At 43.5% G+C, this 21114-nt stretch overlaps 1 protein-coding gene across 1 annotated transcript in view; it reads right to left on the bottom strand.

Annotated features, from left to right (window-relative positions):
• Positions 1-21114, bottom strand: part of LOC122446681 (formin-2-like) — a 336772-nt gene that overhangs the window by 291460 nt on the left and 24198 nt on the right. The window contains 1 exon segment of the mRNA XM_043477163.1: positions 10992-11158. Within this exon segment, the coding sequence (XP_043333098.1) occupies positions 10992-11158 (167 nt within the window).

Below are 21114 nucleotides of genomic sequence, written 5' to 3'. Positions count from 1 at the left end.
AGTGGAAGTATATGTAACTTTGTTCTGTATTTTCCAAGTCTCCTGTAAATGTCTTATATTTTCACAATTAAAAAAAATAAAAAAGGAGTATAAATTAAAGAAAATATGCAAGAGTACAGCCAGCAAGGAAAGGAACCAAGTTAGAACCTCTTGACACATATCCACTTATTACATCTTTTAGGAAATACCTATTTGTTAACTAAAGCTGAAATTGGACCCCAAAAAAGGCCCTTGGATAAAACTAAGAATAGTAAGCAGATTTCTTCTTGTTAATATTTATTGACTTTTCCCTTCAAAAATTTTACCCTATAAGAATTATCCAGCCAGGAAAACTAGGCATATCCACGTAGTACAGCCCTTGAGAGAGAAGATGAAAACAGCCTCCAGCCCTTGGGTTCCTCTGCCTCAGGAATTCTGAGTAAAGCAGAGGTCCTTAGAGATAGCAGCACTTTCACTCATTCAGGCCACATTACCTACAAAATGAGCTGGACACACACACAACAGAGCATGGGAAAGTGACCACACAAGTTTCAGCCTTGTGGAGCTGGAGGAGGAACAGAGACTTCGGCACACATGCCGCCAGGAAGTAAACTGAGGTGCCGAGAAGCTGACTTCCCTAAATGCCTGCTTTGCAGGATGGCCAATGAACTCACTGCCTGGAAGCTGACTGGATGCCTCCTCTTCTTACTCTCTGTCCAAAAATAGAACCTCCCCAAATCCTCAACTAACTTCCTGAATTGCAAGTCTTCTGCTATTCCTCAATAAACTCAATTTCTGGTCATTTGAGCTTGTCTCAGTTTACTTCCTTTATTAGGTTTACACTACAAATAAGTAAGCGATGTGACAATATGTGCATGTGATACTTTTCCAGGGACACATGTGGTCACTATGAAGTGGCCATGAACCCAACAGCAAGTGGGCATGATGGACTCACCTTCACGAGTCCATGCCCATAACCCTCAAAGATAGATACTATTATCCTACATGAGAAATCTTAACCTGTGAGCCTGGGTAACAGTCCCAACTTCTTCAGTTAGTGGAGGAGATGGACTGGAATCCACAGTCTAGGACTAGAGTCTGCTCTGACCACTCACGGAGACAGGATTCCTGCATTTGTCATAAACACAGGGACACAGTGCTGCAACATCAGGAGGGCACATCCATGGAAGATTTAATGTGCCTTGGGGGCATGCAAAGTGAGCAGCCTATTATGACACAGGTTAGGTCCTCTGAGAGAGAAATCGCAGACACTGATGGTAAAGGAAGGTGTCTGTGGATTGACATCTTACTCTGAAAGACAGTAAAATGAACTAGGAAGTAACAGTGCAAGAGCAGAAGCAGGAGCACTCACTCAGCCCCAGGGACCGTCAGGGAAACAGAGAAGCGCTTCTGCATGTGAAGGATGGGATATGGAGGAACAGAAAGGGAGAAGGTCACAAGCTGGGAAAGCATGAGCGTGTGGAAACAGGAGGCAGGTCATGGAGGTCCAAGGAATCTGGTTTTCACTCTGACAGAAAAATCACTGAGAAGTTTTATGTAGGAAAATGATACAGTCAGATGCACACCACGGGTCTCTCAACTGCTGGCACTGGTACTGGATACTCTGTTGGGGGAGGGCCCTGTGAAGTGCTTGGCAGCATCCCTGTCTCCACCCACTAGATTCCAGCGGCACCCCTCCCCACACTGTGGTGACCAAATGTCCTCAGACACTGCCAGTCATACACTGATCTGAGAACCACAGGGCTGCAGTGAGGAGCCAGGGCTGAGGGCCCAAGTCTATAATCGACGAGGTGGATGTGATAAGTAAGCGAATGACAGCTGAGCTGAAAGGTGATTTTTCCTGATTCCTCTCATGGAATGTGGCTGCACGACCTCGGCATCCAGTTACACAGAGAATGCTCCAAGCGCACCTTGTGCAAACTCCTCTCCACCTCTGAAGCCTGTATTACCCACCAGTGTCATCACGGACCCACCTCACTGTGGACCCCTGCTGACTTCCTCAGCAGAGCCTTCCATTCTCAGCCCCCCAGCCCTGTGTCTGCTTCTCAGTACGTACTTCTCCATCCTAGGGGCATTCAATCTCAGCTGACACCTGAACCCCTCAATTCTAATCACTGCATGGACTGGACTTCAGAATCAGGAGACCAGCTCCATCCCTCAGATCTTAAACAATATCCTCCAGCCAAGCCTCCAAGAAGCCACTCCCTCAACTCCCTCCACACCTGCTCCTCACTATACTCTCCACCTTGTCTTAACTTATGAGATGGATTGTTGTTGTTTAGTTGCTCAGTCGTGTCTGACAATTTCAATCCCATGGACTGCTGCATGCCAGGCTTCCCTGTTCTTTACTATCTCCCGGAGTTTGCTCAAATTCATGTCCATTGCGCCCATCCAACCATCTCATCCTCTGTCCCCCCACTTCTCCTCCTGCCCTCAATCTTTCCCAGCATCAGGGTCTTTTCCAAAGAGTCAGCTCTTCGCATCAGGTGACCAAAGTATTGGAGCTTCAGCTTCAGCATCAGTCCTTCCAATGAATATTCAGGGTTGATTTCCTTTAGGATTGAGATGGATATGCCCACCTTTTTAGCATATAACCCACCGCCTAAGCTACTAACCCCACCCCAGTTTCTCTGTCCTCCAAGAACTGCCCAATTCTACCATGTCCCAAAGAATCACAAATGCTAGGTGTCCAAAAAAAAAAAAGATCATCCTTCATGAAACCTGTTCTTGCTTTCATATTCTGACACTTCATAGAGAATCACCACCCACCCACAGATGTGATTCAGAAACCAAGGAAATCATCCAACCAAACTTCAAGTTCTGAGAACTGTGAATCCTGAAACTTCCCCACATCTATCTCTTTCTTCCCCATGGCCCCTGTTTCAGTTCAGGACTGTTACTCACCACCCAGGCACTGATTTTAAATTTCTTCAATCCATTCTCCATTCTGCCATGAGAATAATTTTTTTAAATAAATGCCAATCTGTTTATGGCTTAACTACTCAAAATTACTTAAAAGAATCACCAGGATGACACAAATGTCCTTGTTTACACATCTGGACTCCTTTCTACCCATCAGTCCCCCAGCTACAGTCCAGAACCACCTGTTCTGGATGCATGGTCAACTGGCATCTCCATGCGGAGCATCCACACACTTCTCCTTTTACAGCCAGTCCCTGCGGTCAACTCCTCGGGGACCCTCAGGTCCTGCCCCAAGTACTATCTCCTGAGCTACAAGGAGACTCAGTCAACTCTCCCTCTTGCTCCTCCTACTGTGCATGCCTCCATGCGGACCCCATACACAACAATTGCATATATCGAATATTTACATATTGTGCAAAATATTTCACTTGTATTCATGCTTTCTTCTTACTCAGAATACTATATTACTCCTCATTTTACAGAAGGAACAAACCTTGAGAAATTAAGCTATTTACACAGTAAAGTCTACATAGTTAAGTGAATAATTCAGGGCTCAAATCCAGGACAGTCTGATTAGCGGCCACTTCAACCACTAAGCTCTAATAATTTGTTTCTATGTTTTACTTAAGTCAGTTCAAGTCAGTTGAGAATAGAGGCTTTCTTTTAATCTGTGTATCCCTAGTAACTAGGGGTGGGGTAAGAGAAAAAGGAGAAGCTGAAAAACAAATGGAAGTCCTAGTTTTATATCAAGATCCTGATTTAAATGAAGAGAATCCATGTATAAAATAAATAAGCTACAAGGATATAATATTCAACACAGGGAATATAGCCAATACATTATAATAACTATAAATAGAATATAACCTTTAAAAACTGAACACCACTAAAAAAATAAATAAAAATAAAAACTGAACACCACTATGTTGTACACTTGAAATCTATATAATATTATATATCAATTATATCTCAATAAAAAATTAATAAATTAGAAGAGGAAATCAGTAGTTAACTTGGTGTTCTTACAAAATATGTCTTAGAAACAAAGACTTTTTTTCAGTTCTGGAGACTAAAAGTCCAAGATCAAGGTGCCAGCATGGGCTCCTTATCTGGGGAGAGCCCTCTTCTTCCTGGGTATTGGTTGGTGCCTTCTGCCCGAGTCCTCACATTAAGATACTAATCCCATTTGCAGCAACATAGATGGAGCTAGAGATTGTCATTCTGTGTGAAATGTCAGACAGAGAAAGAGAAATATCACTTAGTTGCTAAATTTAAAAAGAAATGAAACAAATGAACTTATTCACAAAACAGAAACAGACTCACAGACTTAGAGAATGAATTTACAGTTATCACAGGGGATGCATGGGGGGAAAGGATGTTTAGGGAATTTGGAATTGATCTGTATACACCACTATATTTAAAATGGATAACTAACAAGGACCTACTGCATGGCACAGGGAATTCTGGTCAATATTATGCAACAACCTAAATGGGAAAAGAATTTGAAAAGAATAGATACATGTATATGTACAACTGAATCACTTTGCTGTACACTTGAAACTAACACAACACTGTTATATTTAATCAACTACATGAAAGTGAAAGAGTTAGTTGCTCAGTCATATAAAACTCTTTGCGACCCCATAGACTGTAGTCCGCCAGGCTCCTCTGTCTCTGGGATTCTCCAGGCAAGAATACTGGAATGGGCTGCCATTTCCTTCTCCAGGGAATCTTCCCAACCCAGGGATCAAACCCGTGTCTACTGCATTACTGGCAGATTATTTACCTTCTAAGCCACCAGGGAAGCCCAACTGCATTCCTATATAAAATAAAAAGTTAAAAAAATAAAAAAGGCACTAATCCCATCATGGAGGCTTTGCCATAATGACTTCAGCACCTCCCAAAGGCCCCACCTCTTAACACCATCACATTAAGGATCTCTGTATGTGAATCTAGGGGGAACACAAACATTCAGACCAGGGCAGGAGTCTTTAAGAAGAACTGAAAGAATGTCATTAAATAGCAAGAATGAAATACAAACCCAAAGATACAGAGAAGACAGAGGAAAAAAGGAAAGAAATTTATATGGTTATTCTCCTAAAAGGAAAGAAAAGAATTGGGAAAGATGGAAAAAGAAGAGAAAAGGAAACAAAGAAAAAGAAAGAATAGAAAAGACAATTAAAAACTTCATTGGATGGAGGACCCCTGTATAAGAAAGAGATAAACCAAATGGGATAAAGTAAATATGGGATACTTTTGAGAAAGTTAACAGTTTACAGAAATTAAAAATCTGTTTGAACTTGACCCCAGGAACATCCTCATTTGAGTAGCCTGTATTCTGTGATATTCAGATCTTGAAAAAGAAATGAAATCAAAGAACAGAACTGCCTCTGCTGGGCAGTACTTACAGTATCCATATCCTCTTCAGCTTTAAGCTTACAGATAAAAGAGTAACCCTAAAAATATGCCCTAAGGATGGTGGCGCCCCTACTGGAAGCTGGCACAATCCAGGGTGGACCCGCTGGAGGGACGCCCTAAGTGCCACAGCTGGGTGGCGGGAGACGTGGATGTAACAACACACATCTTAAAGCTCACTGTTTCAGGTTCAAAGCCGGTGACTACAGGGAACCAGGAAGCAACGAGAACCACACTGGGAGGAACAGGACACCCAGAAGGCTATAGCAATGTAGATAACCATGTCGGGCAAGCCTAAAACACCAGAAATCAACAGTCGCTGAACAAGGGCAGGGGTCCCATGCGGGGAGGGGCAGAAACTGGGCAGTGGGTTAGGGGCAGGGTCTCTGCTGGTCTCCCAACCCCGCTGCTCCTCATCCAGGGGATGCAGTGCTTTCTAAGTCCTTAAAATTAGGGGGGAAAAAACTGTGTGAGCAAAACTGAGAAAGGATTACTGCTTCAATCTACTCTTGTTACTCTGCTTATAATGGATTTATGCAGTGATCACCTAGGTAACAGAACAGATATAAAACATGGCTACTAAATGAATTTCAAAAATTTTACTGCTGACTTCTATGCTGACATTGGAGAGAAATTTGCAGGGAAAAGAAGTATTTCAGCTAAAATAATTTTTAAAACTGGCCTAAAAATTAAGTATAATTTTAATAGCACATTTCAAATGAAACAACTTCTGAGAGTTAATACTGCACATGCTACAAAAGTAAAAATACAGCTACACATACACACATTCAGAGCTGAAAGATGTGGCATAGCCATTAGTGATTCTCAGGAAAATATCCATGCAGGTTTGACTAACTTGCATCTAAGTAATCTTCCTGCTCTGGAAAAAAAAAAAAAAGAATTCAAACACAAATGATAACTTCTATTTTTCACTGGAGGAAAGTGCATTTCTTTTGTTTTCTGGAAGTGGTTGCTGCTGGTTTTGATTCACAACATCTCTCAACAGGTTCAAGATCATGTTTCTTTTAATCCCTTTTGGCCTACATTGTCACATCTTCTAAAACTATGTTGAATAGGAGTGGTGAGAGTGGGCACCCTTGTCTTGTTTCTGACTTTAGGGGAAATGCTTTCAATTTTTTGCCACCGAGGATAATGTTTGCTGTGGGTTTATCATACATGGCTTTTATTATGCTGAGGTATGTTCCTTCTGTGCCTGCTTTCTGAAGAGTTTGTATCATAAATGGGTGTTGAATTTTGTCAAAGGCTTTCTCTGCCATCTATGAGATAATCATATGGTTTTTATCCTTCAATTTGTTAATGTGGTGTATCACATCAATTGATTTGCAAATATTGAGGAATCCTTGCATCCCTGGGATAAAGCCCACTTTCTCATGATGTATAATCTTTTTAATATGTTGTTAGATTCTGTTTGCTAGAATTTTGTTGAGGATTTTTGCTTGTACGTTCATCAGTGATATTGGCCAGTTTTCTTTTTTGTGGCATCTTTGTCTGGTTTTGGTATTAGGGTGATGGTGGCCTCATAGAGCGGGAGAAAAAATAGCAAACAAAGCAACTGACAAAGAATTAATCTCAAAAATATACAAACAGCTCATGGAGCTCAATACCAGAAAAATAAACGATCCAATCAAAAAATGGGCCAAAGAACTAAACAGACATTTCTCCAAAGAAGACATACAGATGGCTAAGAAACACATGAAAAGATGCTCAACATCACTCATTATCAGAGAAATGCAAATCAAAACCTCAATGAGGTACCCTCTCACACTGGTCAGAATGACTGCTATCAAAAAGTCTATAAACAATAAATGCTGGAGAGGGTGTGGAGAAAAGGGAACCCTCTTACACTGGTGGGAATGCAAACTAGTACAGCCGCTATGGAGAACTGTGGCGATTCCTTAAAAAACTGGAAATAGATCTGCCATATGACCCAGCAATCCCACTGCTGGGCATAAACACCGAGGAAACCAGAATTGAAAGAGACATGTGTACCCCAATGTTCATCTCAGCACTGTCTACAATAGCTAGGACATGGAAGCAATCTAGATGTCCATCGGCAGATGAATGGATAAGAAAGCTGTGCTACCTATACCTGATGGAATATTACTCAGCTGTTAAAAAGAACACATCTGAATCAGTTCTAATGAGGCGGATCAAACTGGAGCCTATTATACAGAGTCAAGTAAGTCAGAAAGAAAAACACCAATACAGTATTTTAAAGCATATATACAGAATTTAGAAAGATGGTAATGATGACCCTATATGCGAGATAGCAAAAGAGATACAGATGTAAAGAACAGACTTTTGGACTATGTGGGAGAAGGAGATGGTGGGATGATTTCAGAGAATAGCATTGAAACATATATATTACCATATGTGAAATAGATGACCAGTCCAAGTTCGATGCATGAAACATGGCACTCAAAGCTGGTGCACTAGGACAACCCTGAGGGATGGGGTGGGGAGGGAGGTGGGAGGGGGGTTCAGGATGGAGGACACATGTACACCCATGGCTGATTCATGTCAATGTACGGCAAAAACCACCACAATACTGTAAAGTAATTAGCCTCCAATTAAGTTAAATTAATTAATTTTTTAAAAAACCACACAATTTCCTTCCATTACTTTCAAGACCTCAAAAGTCCTGGCTCAATAGTCCCTTCTGACCTTGTGTCCAGAAACAGTGGCTATGCAGGCCCTCATGCCACGCCCACATTCCTCTCAGGGCCTTTGCGCTTGCTACTGGGCTCCTGGGGGGACCTTCCCTCCAACCTCTCCTCAGCACTCCCGACATTACATATGGGGCCCCCATCTACACTCTCCCCACCCCACCCCATCACTGACCATATTCCTCTGGTTGACTTCCTTCACCACACTTATCAGAATCTGACATGAATTCATTATCTACACTTTCATCTGTGTTTTTGTTTGTGTCTTAATTGTCTCACTCCACTGTGAAGAGTGTAATTCAGGAAATTAGGACCTGGCACACTAATCTCTCTCCGGAGCCTAGAACACTGCCTGGCATGTAGAATGCATTCAGTAAACATTTGTGAATGAATGAACATTATCACTCAAAGACCTTTGCTTTTCAGTATTCTTGAAATTTTAACCCAGTGAAAACGTAAGGGAGAATGTGAAATCCTTTCATATTTTCTGTAGTATTTCTAAAGCAAAATATTAGGCCCTAAAAATGTATAAAATAACATGGGACTAAACCAAGAGGGTTGACTGAAGTAGGTCAATCCATAAACTGCATGAGGACGCTCTCCAGATCCGGATGGAAGCCCTGTGCTGGGATCTGTATGGATGGAGATGGGGGGCGGGAGTGCTCTCAGGGAAGGAAGCAAAGGTCGGGGTGGGGAGAGGGCCCTCACGAGCTTATACGCACAGGCTGGTCCGTCTCAAAGGGCAACTGTCCTCAAGAGAACTGCTGGTTAGAAAATCTCCCAGCAGCAGAGAATCTTCCCAGCTGGAGAGGCTAATTATCAGAAACTCCTCTCCCCACAGAAAGTGCATTCTTCCCCTTTCCCCTACTAAGACCTGTTTATACTGATTCCTCTTCCAGGCTTTGAAGAAAAACTGCGACCATGCATACAGTGAGTGCATACTTCTGTTGTTGATATGCCATTTAAATATATGAAATAACGTTTCTTGTTTCGAGTTAGGTTTGACTTGGGGGAGGGGGCGCGGAGGTTGGGGACGGAGAGGTAGCACAGAGCCAACAAATAAAGTCAGCAAATGCAACCACACAAAGTTGGGGAAAGAAATTCCCCACTCTGAGGAAATTACTTCATACCATAGTAAGGGGCTGCACTTATTTGGCTTTTCACTCTCTATGCCATACCCGGCCGCCCTCCAATGACCAGGCTGGGAGGCTGGTCATGTTAGGCTCTCTAACAGAAGAATAGAGGGAGGTGAGGAGCAAGAAACTGGTAGTTCAGTGATTTTTTTAAAAGGGGGAAATAGGATTACTCTTTTCAGTTTATTTCAATTCCACATTAATTGACAGATAGACTTTATTTTCCCTGGAGAAGGAAACGGAAACCCGCTCCAGTGTTCTTACCTGGAGAATCCCATGGACAGAGGAGCCTGGTGGGCTACTGTCCATGGAGTTGCAAAGAGTCAGACATGACTAAGCAACTAAACAATAGACTTTATTTCTGAGCTTTAAGGGAAGAAAATGCAGTCAACTTGGGAATAGTTTTAATCAAAAGCAAGTGTTAGGAGTGATTTGTATTGGCCTTTGTCCATATTTATTTTAATTTGTAGTTGCAAATTGATATATCTCCTAGAACACAGCTCACTAAAGCTTTTAGCCCACCACAGTCTCCAGGTTCTATCCCTGCAATAACACACACAGCCCTCAAAAAGGGAAAGGGAGGAAAAGTTTTTAGTTATCCAATTCTTCTCACAAAAGAAAAAGATCTACTGAGCAGTGGTTAAGTGCCATGTCATGAATGGACATACAGATAGACAGACAGGTGGATGGATGAATGGATGGATGGATGGAGATAATAAGTGATAGATACAGATTGATATAGACATGATAGATACTGAGATAGATGATAGATGATGGATGGATGGATAGATCAGTCAATCTTAAGAAGAAAGCCTCACAAATCACAGTACATCCCAGGGAATCTTCTTTCACATGGAAAGTATTAAGAAGATCTCACAATATTTTCTGTAGTTCATTTTCCTAAAACTGAAGGGAAACCACAGTTGTGATGGGTAAAGGATAGCAAGGAAAAAAAAAACAACAGATGCATATGGGCATTTTGGGATTTACTCTCTCTTCTTGATCTTAACCAGGGCTCATTTCCGGTATCTCTCCGCACTCCTCACTACAGCACCCTTGTTCAATGGTACACACACACAGAGGAGACAGGGGTGCAATCAGAAGCAGGGCAAAGGCATAAGCAGCCCACATGGATGAGACCCACTTCTCTATGGCACAAACTCCGTGCTCCACACAGGGAGCCGAGATTCTCCGCTTTCCTCATGAGAGAATCCTGTGTGGGAATTCTCACTCATTTGGGTTTAGATGCCCACTCATCACAGCCCCCAAGTCACACATGTACCACATACCTGAGGAAGATGAGCAATACTCTGGCTTGAAAGCTATGCTGTCATTTCTTATGAATTATGAAAGAGCCAGGAATGATTGTTCTGCAGAATTAAGCCTCTTGGTGAGTGGGAGCCGGGGAGAAAGCAGACCGGACTGCTTCGTGTCAACAGTCTGTACACAGATGAGCTATGAACACATGGGAATAGCGCTGCAAGGCCCTCAGAAACCTGCCGCCTCTGGGAACAAAGCTTCCACCCTCGGAGTTGCTTCTGCAGGTACATCCATGACCAGTAAAGTCAGAAACACTGACTCAGAGCCACTCAAAACCCATCACTGGTTAAAGCAGGCCAGAAAATTGCTGAGAGTGGCCATGTGTTAAGAAAAGGAAGTTTGACAAATATACTTAAGAACCTCGTCAGAAAGGAAACAGACGTGTTAAGCTGTCGTGGGGCAGGGGCAGGGAGGCCTGCAACGCATGAAGGGGGGTGAAGGGCAGACACACATCAGAGCCGCTGTTGCCACTGCAGCTGCCTCTCAGCCAGCGAGTCCTGTGAACTCTCCTACTTACATCAAACGGAACTGAGCTGGACTGGGCGTTCTGCCCGCACGGTTCCCGGAAGCAGTCGCTGAAAGGGAGGAGGAGCCCCATGGCGATGATTCGCGAGCAGAACTTCTCTGCTTCTTCTGGAGGCCCGTTCTCCTGCTGGCTGAACAGCTTCTCCAGCAGAGTTCTCCCTGCAGGTGAGACACGGTCGTTAGGCAGGAGCACTGGCAGGTCCCCAGCTCAGACTCCCTGAGGAGAGGTGGCAATCACAGCTGGGGCGGCGCCATTGCCCAGGCTACGCCACGCGCCATGCGCAGAGAGGACTCCGTGGGCGGCCCAGGTACCACACGGGGAAGGTCGCCTCCGGGTCTCTCTCCCATCCCCCAATACCTCTTTCCCCCAAAGACAAAGGGGCCACGCGATGGGCCCTCCATCTTCTGCCATGTGAAGAAGCCGCAGGCTTTTGGGTTTCCTTGGAAATCCTCCTGCCGTCGCCAAAGGCTCTCTGAGGAGGCAGCCAGGAGCCCCCATTTTGGCTAAGAAATGTCAGGGGCTGATATTCACAGTCTTGTATGGCGATGGTGGGTGGGGGCCAGGGCAGGGGGTGAGAGGAAGACAGGCACCAGCCCCTGGAAGCGGGGAGGGCTGGCCAGCAGAAAACGTCACCCTGAAGTGACAGAAACGCAACATTTCCTCACGTGCGCCTCAGAAACATCACTCTAGGATAGGTCCACATTTCAGGCTTTTGTTAGTTTCCTAGAAGAGACTAGAGAAGAGAAGCAAACAGAGAGGAGACAGCAGCGGTGTCTGGGCCCAGTGGGCCCAGGGCTCTGGGTCTTGGCAATGGGGACAGCAGGACTCTGGGGAGGGGCATCCAGGAGTTGGCATGTCACTGGTCACCCGGAGCCAAGACCCACAGGCCCAGTCCCTCATCTGTCCCAACACAATTCACTCTCTAACTTAACTATCCTTCGGAAATGATCCCACTGGCTTCGCACTAACTGACTATGGTGGAAGGAACAGGGAGTCTCCTTCCCTGCCACCAGCTTTTGCTCACTTCCTGCCCTGCTCCTGCCCTTCCTCTATGAGCAGGTTCAACCTTCAAATTTAGGTTGAAACCACTTATCCAGAAACGCTCCCAGAGACCCCCCCCCCCCATCTGCCCTCTTTTGGCAACCTTCAAAGCTCCTTTGTCATTAATTATTTTAGTTAATTATTTGTGCAGTTATTTGTTTAATGTCTCCCTCCCTTACTAAAACATAAACTTTCTGACAGCAGGCAGACATCCTGCAAACCTGGCCACTTGCACATAAGAAGCATCAGTGAGTACTTTTAGGGTTTCTGAATGAATACAATGCAACGATTCTTTGACAAAGACTCATTCACATCATGGTCAGAACTGGAAATGAATTATCAGTCTAGACCAGGGTTAGCAAACTCTCTGTAAATAACCAAATAGTAAATATTTTAGGCTTTAAGGGCTATGGAAAGCCTCTGCTTATGTTCTTCCTTGGTTGGGTTTTATTTTGAAAAGCTTTTAAAATGTAAAAAGCATTTTCAGCTTGGGTCTGTGAAAGCCAGGCCCAGCTCTATATATCAGTCACATCTAAATTTCAAATGTATACACACTCAGCTCTGCAGGACAGTAGTCACGCAATTTTTGTGTCTCTTCCTGTTTCTGTTTGTAAAACAAAAACTAAAGAGTCAAGATCTACTTCTGATACAGAGAATAACAGAGCAGGGCAGAAGAGGCTCTGTTTTCTCCATTCCTGTAGGTCAGTAGAGAACATCTGCTGGTCTCCCAGGACAGTTTCTGAGGAGAAATAAAAAGCTTTTTCCCTATAGAACTTAAATTTGTCTGCACCTCACTGGATCCACACTTAGGAAACCATATCCCTCAGTTCTCAAGTGATTGATTATTATTACAATAAACCCATTTTATAAATACATCTTACAGTAGGTCTGCAAATGGTCAGAAGACTAATTAACTCTTTCCTATAACTCAATCTTGTGTATGAAAGAAAACATGGGAGACCAGGTCTTGTGTTTGTGTGTGTACATCCAAGAGTGGAAAAAATGTGTGTGTGTGCATCGAATCAAAAAATTATCAGAAGTGGGGAGAGGGCTTCCCTAGTGGTCCAATGGTTAAGAATCCATCTGGCAATGCAGGAGACACGGGTTCAATCCCTGGTCCAGGAAAATTCCACATGCTGCAAAGCAACTAAGCCATGCACCGCAACTACCGAGTCCACCAGCTGAAACTACATATGCTGGCGCATCCTAAAGCCTGTCTCCACAATAAGAGACACCACCAGTGAGAAGACTCAACAGAGAGCAGGCCCCTGCTCACACAACTAGAGAAAGCCTCTGTGCAGCCATGAAGACCCAGCACAGACAAAACAATATTTTTTTTTTAAGTGGTTGGGGAACAGTATGGGAAAGAAGGAAGCACAACGTCAGAGCTTCGTGCCTTGAGGAGCAAACACCCTTCAACCTGAGCATCTCAGATGCAGCTCCCAGCCCTGGGCGGCAGCCTGTGCTCAAAGCCATAATGCCACAGCCCCCCTGGGACCCCACCTCCAGCTCTCCAGCTCTCTCTGTGGCAAACTCGCCCTGGGGTTGGAGTCCTGTATTCACAACAGCCCAGGTGCCCCAGAGGCTTCCTCTCACAAGCCTCTCAGATGAAGACATTTATGTCAAATCCCACACATCTCAGGGACAGGGAGTGGGGGAGATGGGGTTCTTAATCCCACAAGCAATTCTGAAATGACCTGACTCCTTCAAAACCCTCTGCTCCCTTGAAACTCTCCTCGCTCTTCCTTCTTCATCCACTCCTTCTGGTCCTTCTCTCCCCCACTAAGTCCTTCACCTCATCCCTTGCCACCCTGGTCTCCACCTCAACTCCTACTATCATCGTCACCTGCATTTAGGAAGATAACTCACCCGTGACCTTGAGCCCCGCCTCGCATGCCTCCTGCACCCTCACAGAAACCGTCTTGTCCACCACTGGGAGCTTGACTGCTTGCACCAGGCCTGGGTCTGAGCTCACTTAGCCCTCAGGGCTCCCTGTCACCCTTGGGTTGAAGCCACGACCGAAAAAGATCCCACCTCCTGCGTCCTCCTGTCTCCCCCACCCCACCCCCCAGCTCACCTACCACTTCCCCCTCCAGCACCTAAGAGCCCTCCCTGGGGCTTCTGCACCAGAGCACTCTGCCTAGGATGTCTGTAAGACCCACCCTCTCTCACTTTATCCATGTTTCTGCTCAATTGTCACCTCCACCCAGAGACCTTCCTGACCACCCTTCCAAAAATAGCACACCCAAGGTGGATGAAGGAAGGATTGGGATGTTAGGAGAAGCAGTTGCAAGCTATTATATAGTCAATGGATTAAACAACAAAGTCCTACTATAGAGCACAAGGAACTATGTTCAACATTCTGTGATAAATCACAATAGAATAGAATATTGAAAAAAAGAGTGTGTGTGTGTGTGTGTGTGTGTGTGTGTATATATATATATATAAAAATAACTGAATTACTTGGATGTACATCAGAAACTGGGCTTCCCAGGTGGTACTAGTGGTAAAGAACCCGCCTGCCAATGCAGGAGATGCAAGAGACACAGGTTGGATTCCTGGGTCAGGAAAATCCCCTGGAGGAGGGCATGGCAACCCACTCCAATATTCTTGCCTGGAGAATCCCTTGGATAGAGGAGCCTGTTGGGCTATAGTTCATAGGGTCGCAAAGAGTTGGACATAACTGAAGCAACTTAGCACGCATGCACGCACATCAGAAATTAGCACAATGTTATAAATCAACTATAATAAGATTTTAAAAAATAATAAAACAGCACCTACCACCCTTTCCCAAGACCCCCTCCACCCTTCAGAGAGCAGCTGGGCCCTAAACTCACGTGAGTCTCAGACCGTTCCTCCTTGTGGAAATGTCAGCTCCATTTCAAGAGATGATTGTGGCTATTCAACACATTTCCCCAAAACTTCAAGGAAGACCTGACATGGAATCACCAATTCATGTTTGATCACCAATGAATCAATATATGGATATCTAATCCCCAACCATGACCTCTGGCTCTGGTTCTGCAATCTCCTGTAAACCTCTCTCCCCTATGTGGGCCCTGAATCAATCACGGTCACATGTGAGGTCACTCCCCTGCTAACCAGGTCAGTCTAGACTCCAGCACCACAGCCAAGCCTTCACATACCAGCACCCCAGTCCTGCTCTCCCTGTCACATCAGCCTGGCTGTCCCCCTGTCCCCTGCCTAGACCTCAGCATCTCAACACCATGTAAGACACATGTGCTACCTGTTCTCACTTTACCACCCTAACCATAAACCTCAGTAAGGCTCAACCCTGCTCTGCATTCTCAACTCAGCTTCCAGGTGCCTCCCGCAAACCACTCTTTCCAGTGAGATGATGAACTTCTCAAAATTTTTACAAAGTTTTATTTACTGAGAACATGGAAGAATCTGGGACTGTGTATACTTGGAATACACACCCCTGCACCTCCTTCTGCCTCCTCTTCATGGTGGACACCCTGCTCCAGACAAAAGCAAGTTCTTCCCTTTGTGTCCTGAATCGAATTCCTTGCTGCATGCATGAAACTTCACTCTTTAACTGTTCCTTCTCTCTGAGTCATGAACATGCCCTTCTTGACCAGACATTTCCAGAATCTCAAATACGTTAGTTTTTTAAAAAGTCTCCCTGACCCCACATCATTCCCTACTACCAGCTACTGTCCTATTTCTTGGTTTCCTTTCACATCAAAAATACTAGCTATATCATGAGAAAGTCTACAAACAACAAAGTGTTGAAGAAGATGTGGAGAAAAGGGAACCTTCATACACTATTAGTGGGAATGTAAATTGGTGCAGCCACAATGAGAAACAGTATGGAGGTTTCTCAAAACCTAAAGACAGAACTACCATATGACTCAGCAATTCCACAGCTAGGCATATATCTCAGAAAGATGATTCAAAATTATACGTGCACTCCTATGTTCACAGCAGCACTATTTACAATAGCCAAGACATAGAAGCAACCTAAAGGTCCCTTCATAGGTAAAGAAGATGTGGCACATATATACAGTGGAATGTTACTCAGCCATAAAAAGAATGACATAATGCCATTTGCAGCAACATGGCATTCTAGGATGGACCTAGAGTGTATAATGTTTTGTGAAATAAGTCAGAAAGAAAGGACAAATACTATATGATATCACTTATATGTGGAATCTAAAAAAGAATACAAGTGCATGTATAAAAAACAGAAACAGACTCACAGACATAGAAAACAAACTCATAGCTATCAAAGAGTGGGGAAGGACAAATTTGGGGCATGAGATTAATGAACACAAACTATCATACATAAAATAGATAAGCAATAAGGATTTACTGTATAGCACAGGGAATTATACCCAATATCTTGTAATAGTCTACAATCTGCAAAAGATTTACTGTATGGTATACCTGAAACTAACACAATATTGTAAATCAACTATACTTCAATTAGAAAAAAACCTGCCAGAAACTTGCCTGGTGGTCCAGTGAGTAAGACTCTACACTCTCAATGCAGGGATGAAGGGTTTGATCCTTGGTCAGACATGCTGCAACAAGACTCAGTGCAGCTAAATTAATAGATAAATACTAGAGAAAAAAGAAAAGAAAGAAAAAGAAAAGCCTGCCAGCTAGAATTACCGACACCTGCCACCTCTGGCCCTCCTTCCTGGTTCGGTCCACTCTGCGCTGACAAGTCTAATCTGACGGCCATCCTGAGTGCAACAGACACCGGTAACCAGCATGACACCAAAGACATTCTCACTCCATGTCCACGCCCTCAGACATTCTCACTGTTGACTCACTCTGACTCCTTAGAACACCTTCCTCTCATCCTCCGATGCGCCATTGCCTCCACCTTGCTGGCCACAGTCTCCTGAAGCCCTCACTGGCTTCTCTGCTCAATGTGTTAAGTACACACGCTTCAGGGCTCATCCCATGGCCTCCACTCCACTCTTCCCATTTTTCTTTAGGATCCTATAGTCTAACCTGTCTGCACACACTCTTCCCCCTTAAAACAGGGAAGGCCTTCTTGACGGCATCAGGAGGACAGAGAAAGGACTCCTCCTTGGAATGTTTGAGGCATCTACATGAAGAACCTAAGGATCGTATAATAAAACAGGCAGCCTGGGGAAGAATGCGGGATTTTCAAGAACCACCAAACCGGCAGTGAGCTCTCTGTCCTCCAGGATCCCTCATTTGGACTCAAGGAAGCCTGAGACCCATAAGAGGGCATCAGCACTGGTCGGGATAGCTGGAGGGGGAGATTTGGCCACATGCATCTGTAATCTTTCAAAATTCACCCCTTGACTGCCAAGTTTCAACTCTGGAAAATCTATCACAGATAAATAACAAAAATGAAGCATCACAAGATTATTGTGAAGATTAGATGAGGTAACACATGTAAACGTCTCAGCACAGTTCCTGGTACAGTAAAAAATGGCTTGTTACTAGCAAAAAAAAAAAAAAAAAAAAACACACAAAACTGAAATGTCCAAATACAAAGACATAGATTAAAAAAAAAGGATAGCAGGATAGCTTTATATAGATGACAGCTTACTATACAGTCATCAGAAATCATGTTATTATAGAATAATCAGTCAAACACATTCAATATATGAAAAGGAAAAAGAAAAGTAAAACTCAGTAGATGTCACTGGAGAATGCAAGTGCATCAAATTGCCACAAATAACAGAAAATTAATGAGAAATAAAGAAATCATACCTTTCCAGTATGAACTGTATTTTGGGGCAATAAAACATACCTAATGATAAGCAGCAGTGATTAAAGAAGGCTGAACACCAAAGAATTGATGCCTTCTAAGTATGGTGCTAGAGAAGGCTCTTGAGAGTCCTTTGGGCAGCAAGGCGATCAAACAAATCAATCCTAAAGGAAATCAACCCTGAATATTTATTGGAAGGACTGATGCTGAAGCTGAAGCTCAAATACTTTGGCCACCTGGTATGAAGAGCTGACTCACTGGGGGGAAAAAAAAAAAAACACCTGATGCTGGGAAAGACTGCAGGCAAAAGGAGAAGAGGGCAACAGAGGATGAGATGCTTAGATAGTACTGAGAGGGTAACAGGCAGGAAGGCCAGGGGTCTCCAAACAGAGGAAATAAGCTGCAAGTGCCAGACATTTTTATCTCTCTTAAGCAGCAGGAGGAAACAAACCAGCGATATGTTTTTTCTTCTCTATACAAATTTAAAAGGAGGTTTCTCTTAAAATGCTGTGTTGCCATGACACCTGGTTTCACCTGAAGCTAACTATTCTCAAACCTTGAGTTAACCAATACATTTTTTAATGGAAATGTTTATCGTAAAGCTATGTTAATTTACCCCAGACTCTGTAAATTCTGCCAAATGGCCCAACCTACTTACTCAGGTATTGTTCCCCTAATCTATGTAAACAAAACTATTTGTTGGTAATCTGCCCTTCTACAAGGTTCAGGTCAATTGTTTTATGGCCAGGGATGAATTATCTGGTGCCATTCTAAGACATTTCTTTCTTTTCATTAACAGACTGTCAGTGACTATATAACTTACAGCTAAAGACTAGGAGGGGGGTATTCTTTCTGCCCCCTTCTGATGCCTATGTCAGAAGCTTTCTCTATCTCCTTTATACTTTAATAAAAACTTTATTACACAAAAACTTTGAGCGATCCAGTCTCGTCTCTGGCCCCAGATTGAATTCGTCTCCTCTGGAGGCCAAGAATCCCGGCAACTTATCGTTCAGCAACAACCTTTCAGTATCACCAACTCAACAGACATAAATCTGAGCAAATTCTGGGAGATGGTGAAGAACAGGGAAGACTGGTGTGCTGTAGCCCATGGGGTCACAAAGAGCTGGACATGACTCAGAGACTAAATAACGAGTAATTAAAGAAAAGTCTTCAGTAGAGGAAAATTCCAGCCAAAAAATGCAAAGAAATGACAAAATTTGAAAATTACAATCCCTAAGTGTTTACTTAGTGAATAGATGGGAAACCCATTAGAAGAAGGTCAACTGAAAAATCTGCAATTAAAGATCAAGCTGTCATCCCCAAACCCACATGTCATTCAGAGTCAACACAACAGAGGTTGGCAAACATGCTAAGTTTAGTCGATGGGGAGGGATGCTTTGTGATGCTTCATTTTGGATATTCATCTATGATAGATTTTCCAGAGTTGAAACTTTGGGGTCAAGGGGTGAATTTTGACAGATTACTGATGCATGTGGCCAAATCGCCCCCTCCAGCTATCCCAAGCAGCGCTAGTGCCTTCTTTTTTTTTTTTTTTCTTCGCTAGTGCCTTCTTATAGGTCTCAGGCTTCCTTGAGTCGAAATGAGGGATCCCAGAGGAGAGCTGTCCAATCCACAGCATACCCACCAAGCACCCATGCTGTCCCTCTGGGAAAAGAGACCTGAGAACTCAGCAAGGGTCATACCACGTGAGCCTGGACCTGTTCTCATCTAGGGTGGCAGAGAGCTCTGTGAATGCCTACTTAACAGACTAGTGTTATCTTTAGGGGTTAGGGTTACCCTAACCCTAAACGATTTCTACTTACATTCAATATAATAATGCCATTGCAGCATATTAAAAATTACATTTTTGAGATTCATACTTAAGTACCTGAGATTCAAATGGCATGATGTCAGGAATTTATCTCAAGTTGGTCCATAAAGCAAGGATGGCGAGGGTGGTGATGAAGCTATTTCAGCATTAAAAATGCTGATAACCATGAGAGCTGGGTGATGGCCTGTGGGACTTCATCACACTTCTGCTTTATGTATGATCACATTTTCACAATAAATATCTTCAATCATGCTACTAAAAAAAAAGGTTTAATGACATGGAAAAATATGTCACAAGTATTAGATGAAGTAAATCAAAATTACACAGCTGAACATAGTATGTTCCTGATTCTGCAAAAATAGCAGACATAACTTTCCTTATTAAATAGTCAAATTGCTATGGTGGGAACATGACAAGTTTCCAGGACCTGCATACTAGCTGGACTGCACTGAACTCCCATTCCCAACAAGGGATAAACTTTGACCAGAGCAGGGGGGATGGACAGAGACACGATTTTCTGTTTTGCTTCTTGCATTGATAGCTGGGGATTTAATCAGGACACACCGGCCCCATCAGACACTGCAGGCCTTGCACCTAAACTGGGTAGAACAGGCTGACCCAAAGCTGCTTCTTCACTGTACAGACCAGCTACTGTGACCAGGAAACAGAGGACCCAGGTTCCCTCCACATCCCCTTCCCTACCCAACCTACCCCACGTGACACACGGTTGGGGTGCCCCCTAACTCCTGGTCCCCTCACTCTGCTCCTTGATCAGAGCGTCTGTTTCTAGACTGGACATGTTGACCACAGCAATAAATGTAAATAATTGGCCTTTGAATATGAATAAGCATAACTTTTCTAAGTGCTCAGCTATTTAAAGCTTCATTTTATATTGTATTTTCATTTGTTGTTTAATCAACACTGTTTACTGAGCTCTTACTATAGATAAAGCAGATTGAAATTAGTTTACCAAAAACCTACTTGCTGAATGAAATAGCATTCACCTGATGACAGTCAGGGAACTTACTAGTCATTAGTGTTCTCCAATCATTTCTGCACTAACCCCCTCTCCCCTCTCCTCATTTACACTTATACACTTAGTAACTTCAGCAAGCGGTGCCTCTTTGTAGTCGCCCACTACAGTATCTGTGGCAGAGGGGGGCAGTGTTGGGGGTCAATGGTTCCAGGACCCCCTTGGTACCAAAACCTACAGATGCTCAACTCTCTTATATTACATGGCGTAGTATTTGATTATAACCCACACATATCCTCCCTTTAATTCACCTCTAGATTGCTTATAATACCTAACATGATGTAAATGCTATGTAAACAGCTGTAAATACAACATAAATGCTATGTAAACAGTTGCTGGTGCCCAGCAAATTCAAGTTTTGCTTCACGGAACCTTCTGGAATTTAAAAATATATATATTTTCCATGTGCAATTGCTGAATTGGTGGATGCAGAGAATACATGGATACAAAGGGCTAACTGTATCTATAAATATTAATAGTCTTCTTGCTT

The sequence above is a fragment of the Cervus canadensis genome, chromosome 8 (assembly GCF_019320065.1).
Source record: "Cervus canadensis isolate Bull #8, Minnesota chromosome 8, ASM1932006v1, whole genome shotgun sequence".
NCBI lineage: Eukaryota > Metazoa > Chordata > Mammalia > Artiodactyla > Cervidae > Cervus > Cervus canadensis.
The sequence above is the reverse complement of the archived record's forward strand: the minus strand, read 5'-3'. Positions and strand labels throughout refer to the sequence as shown.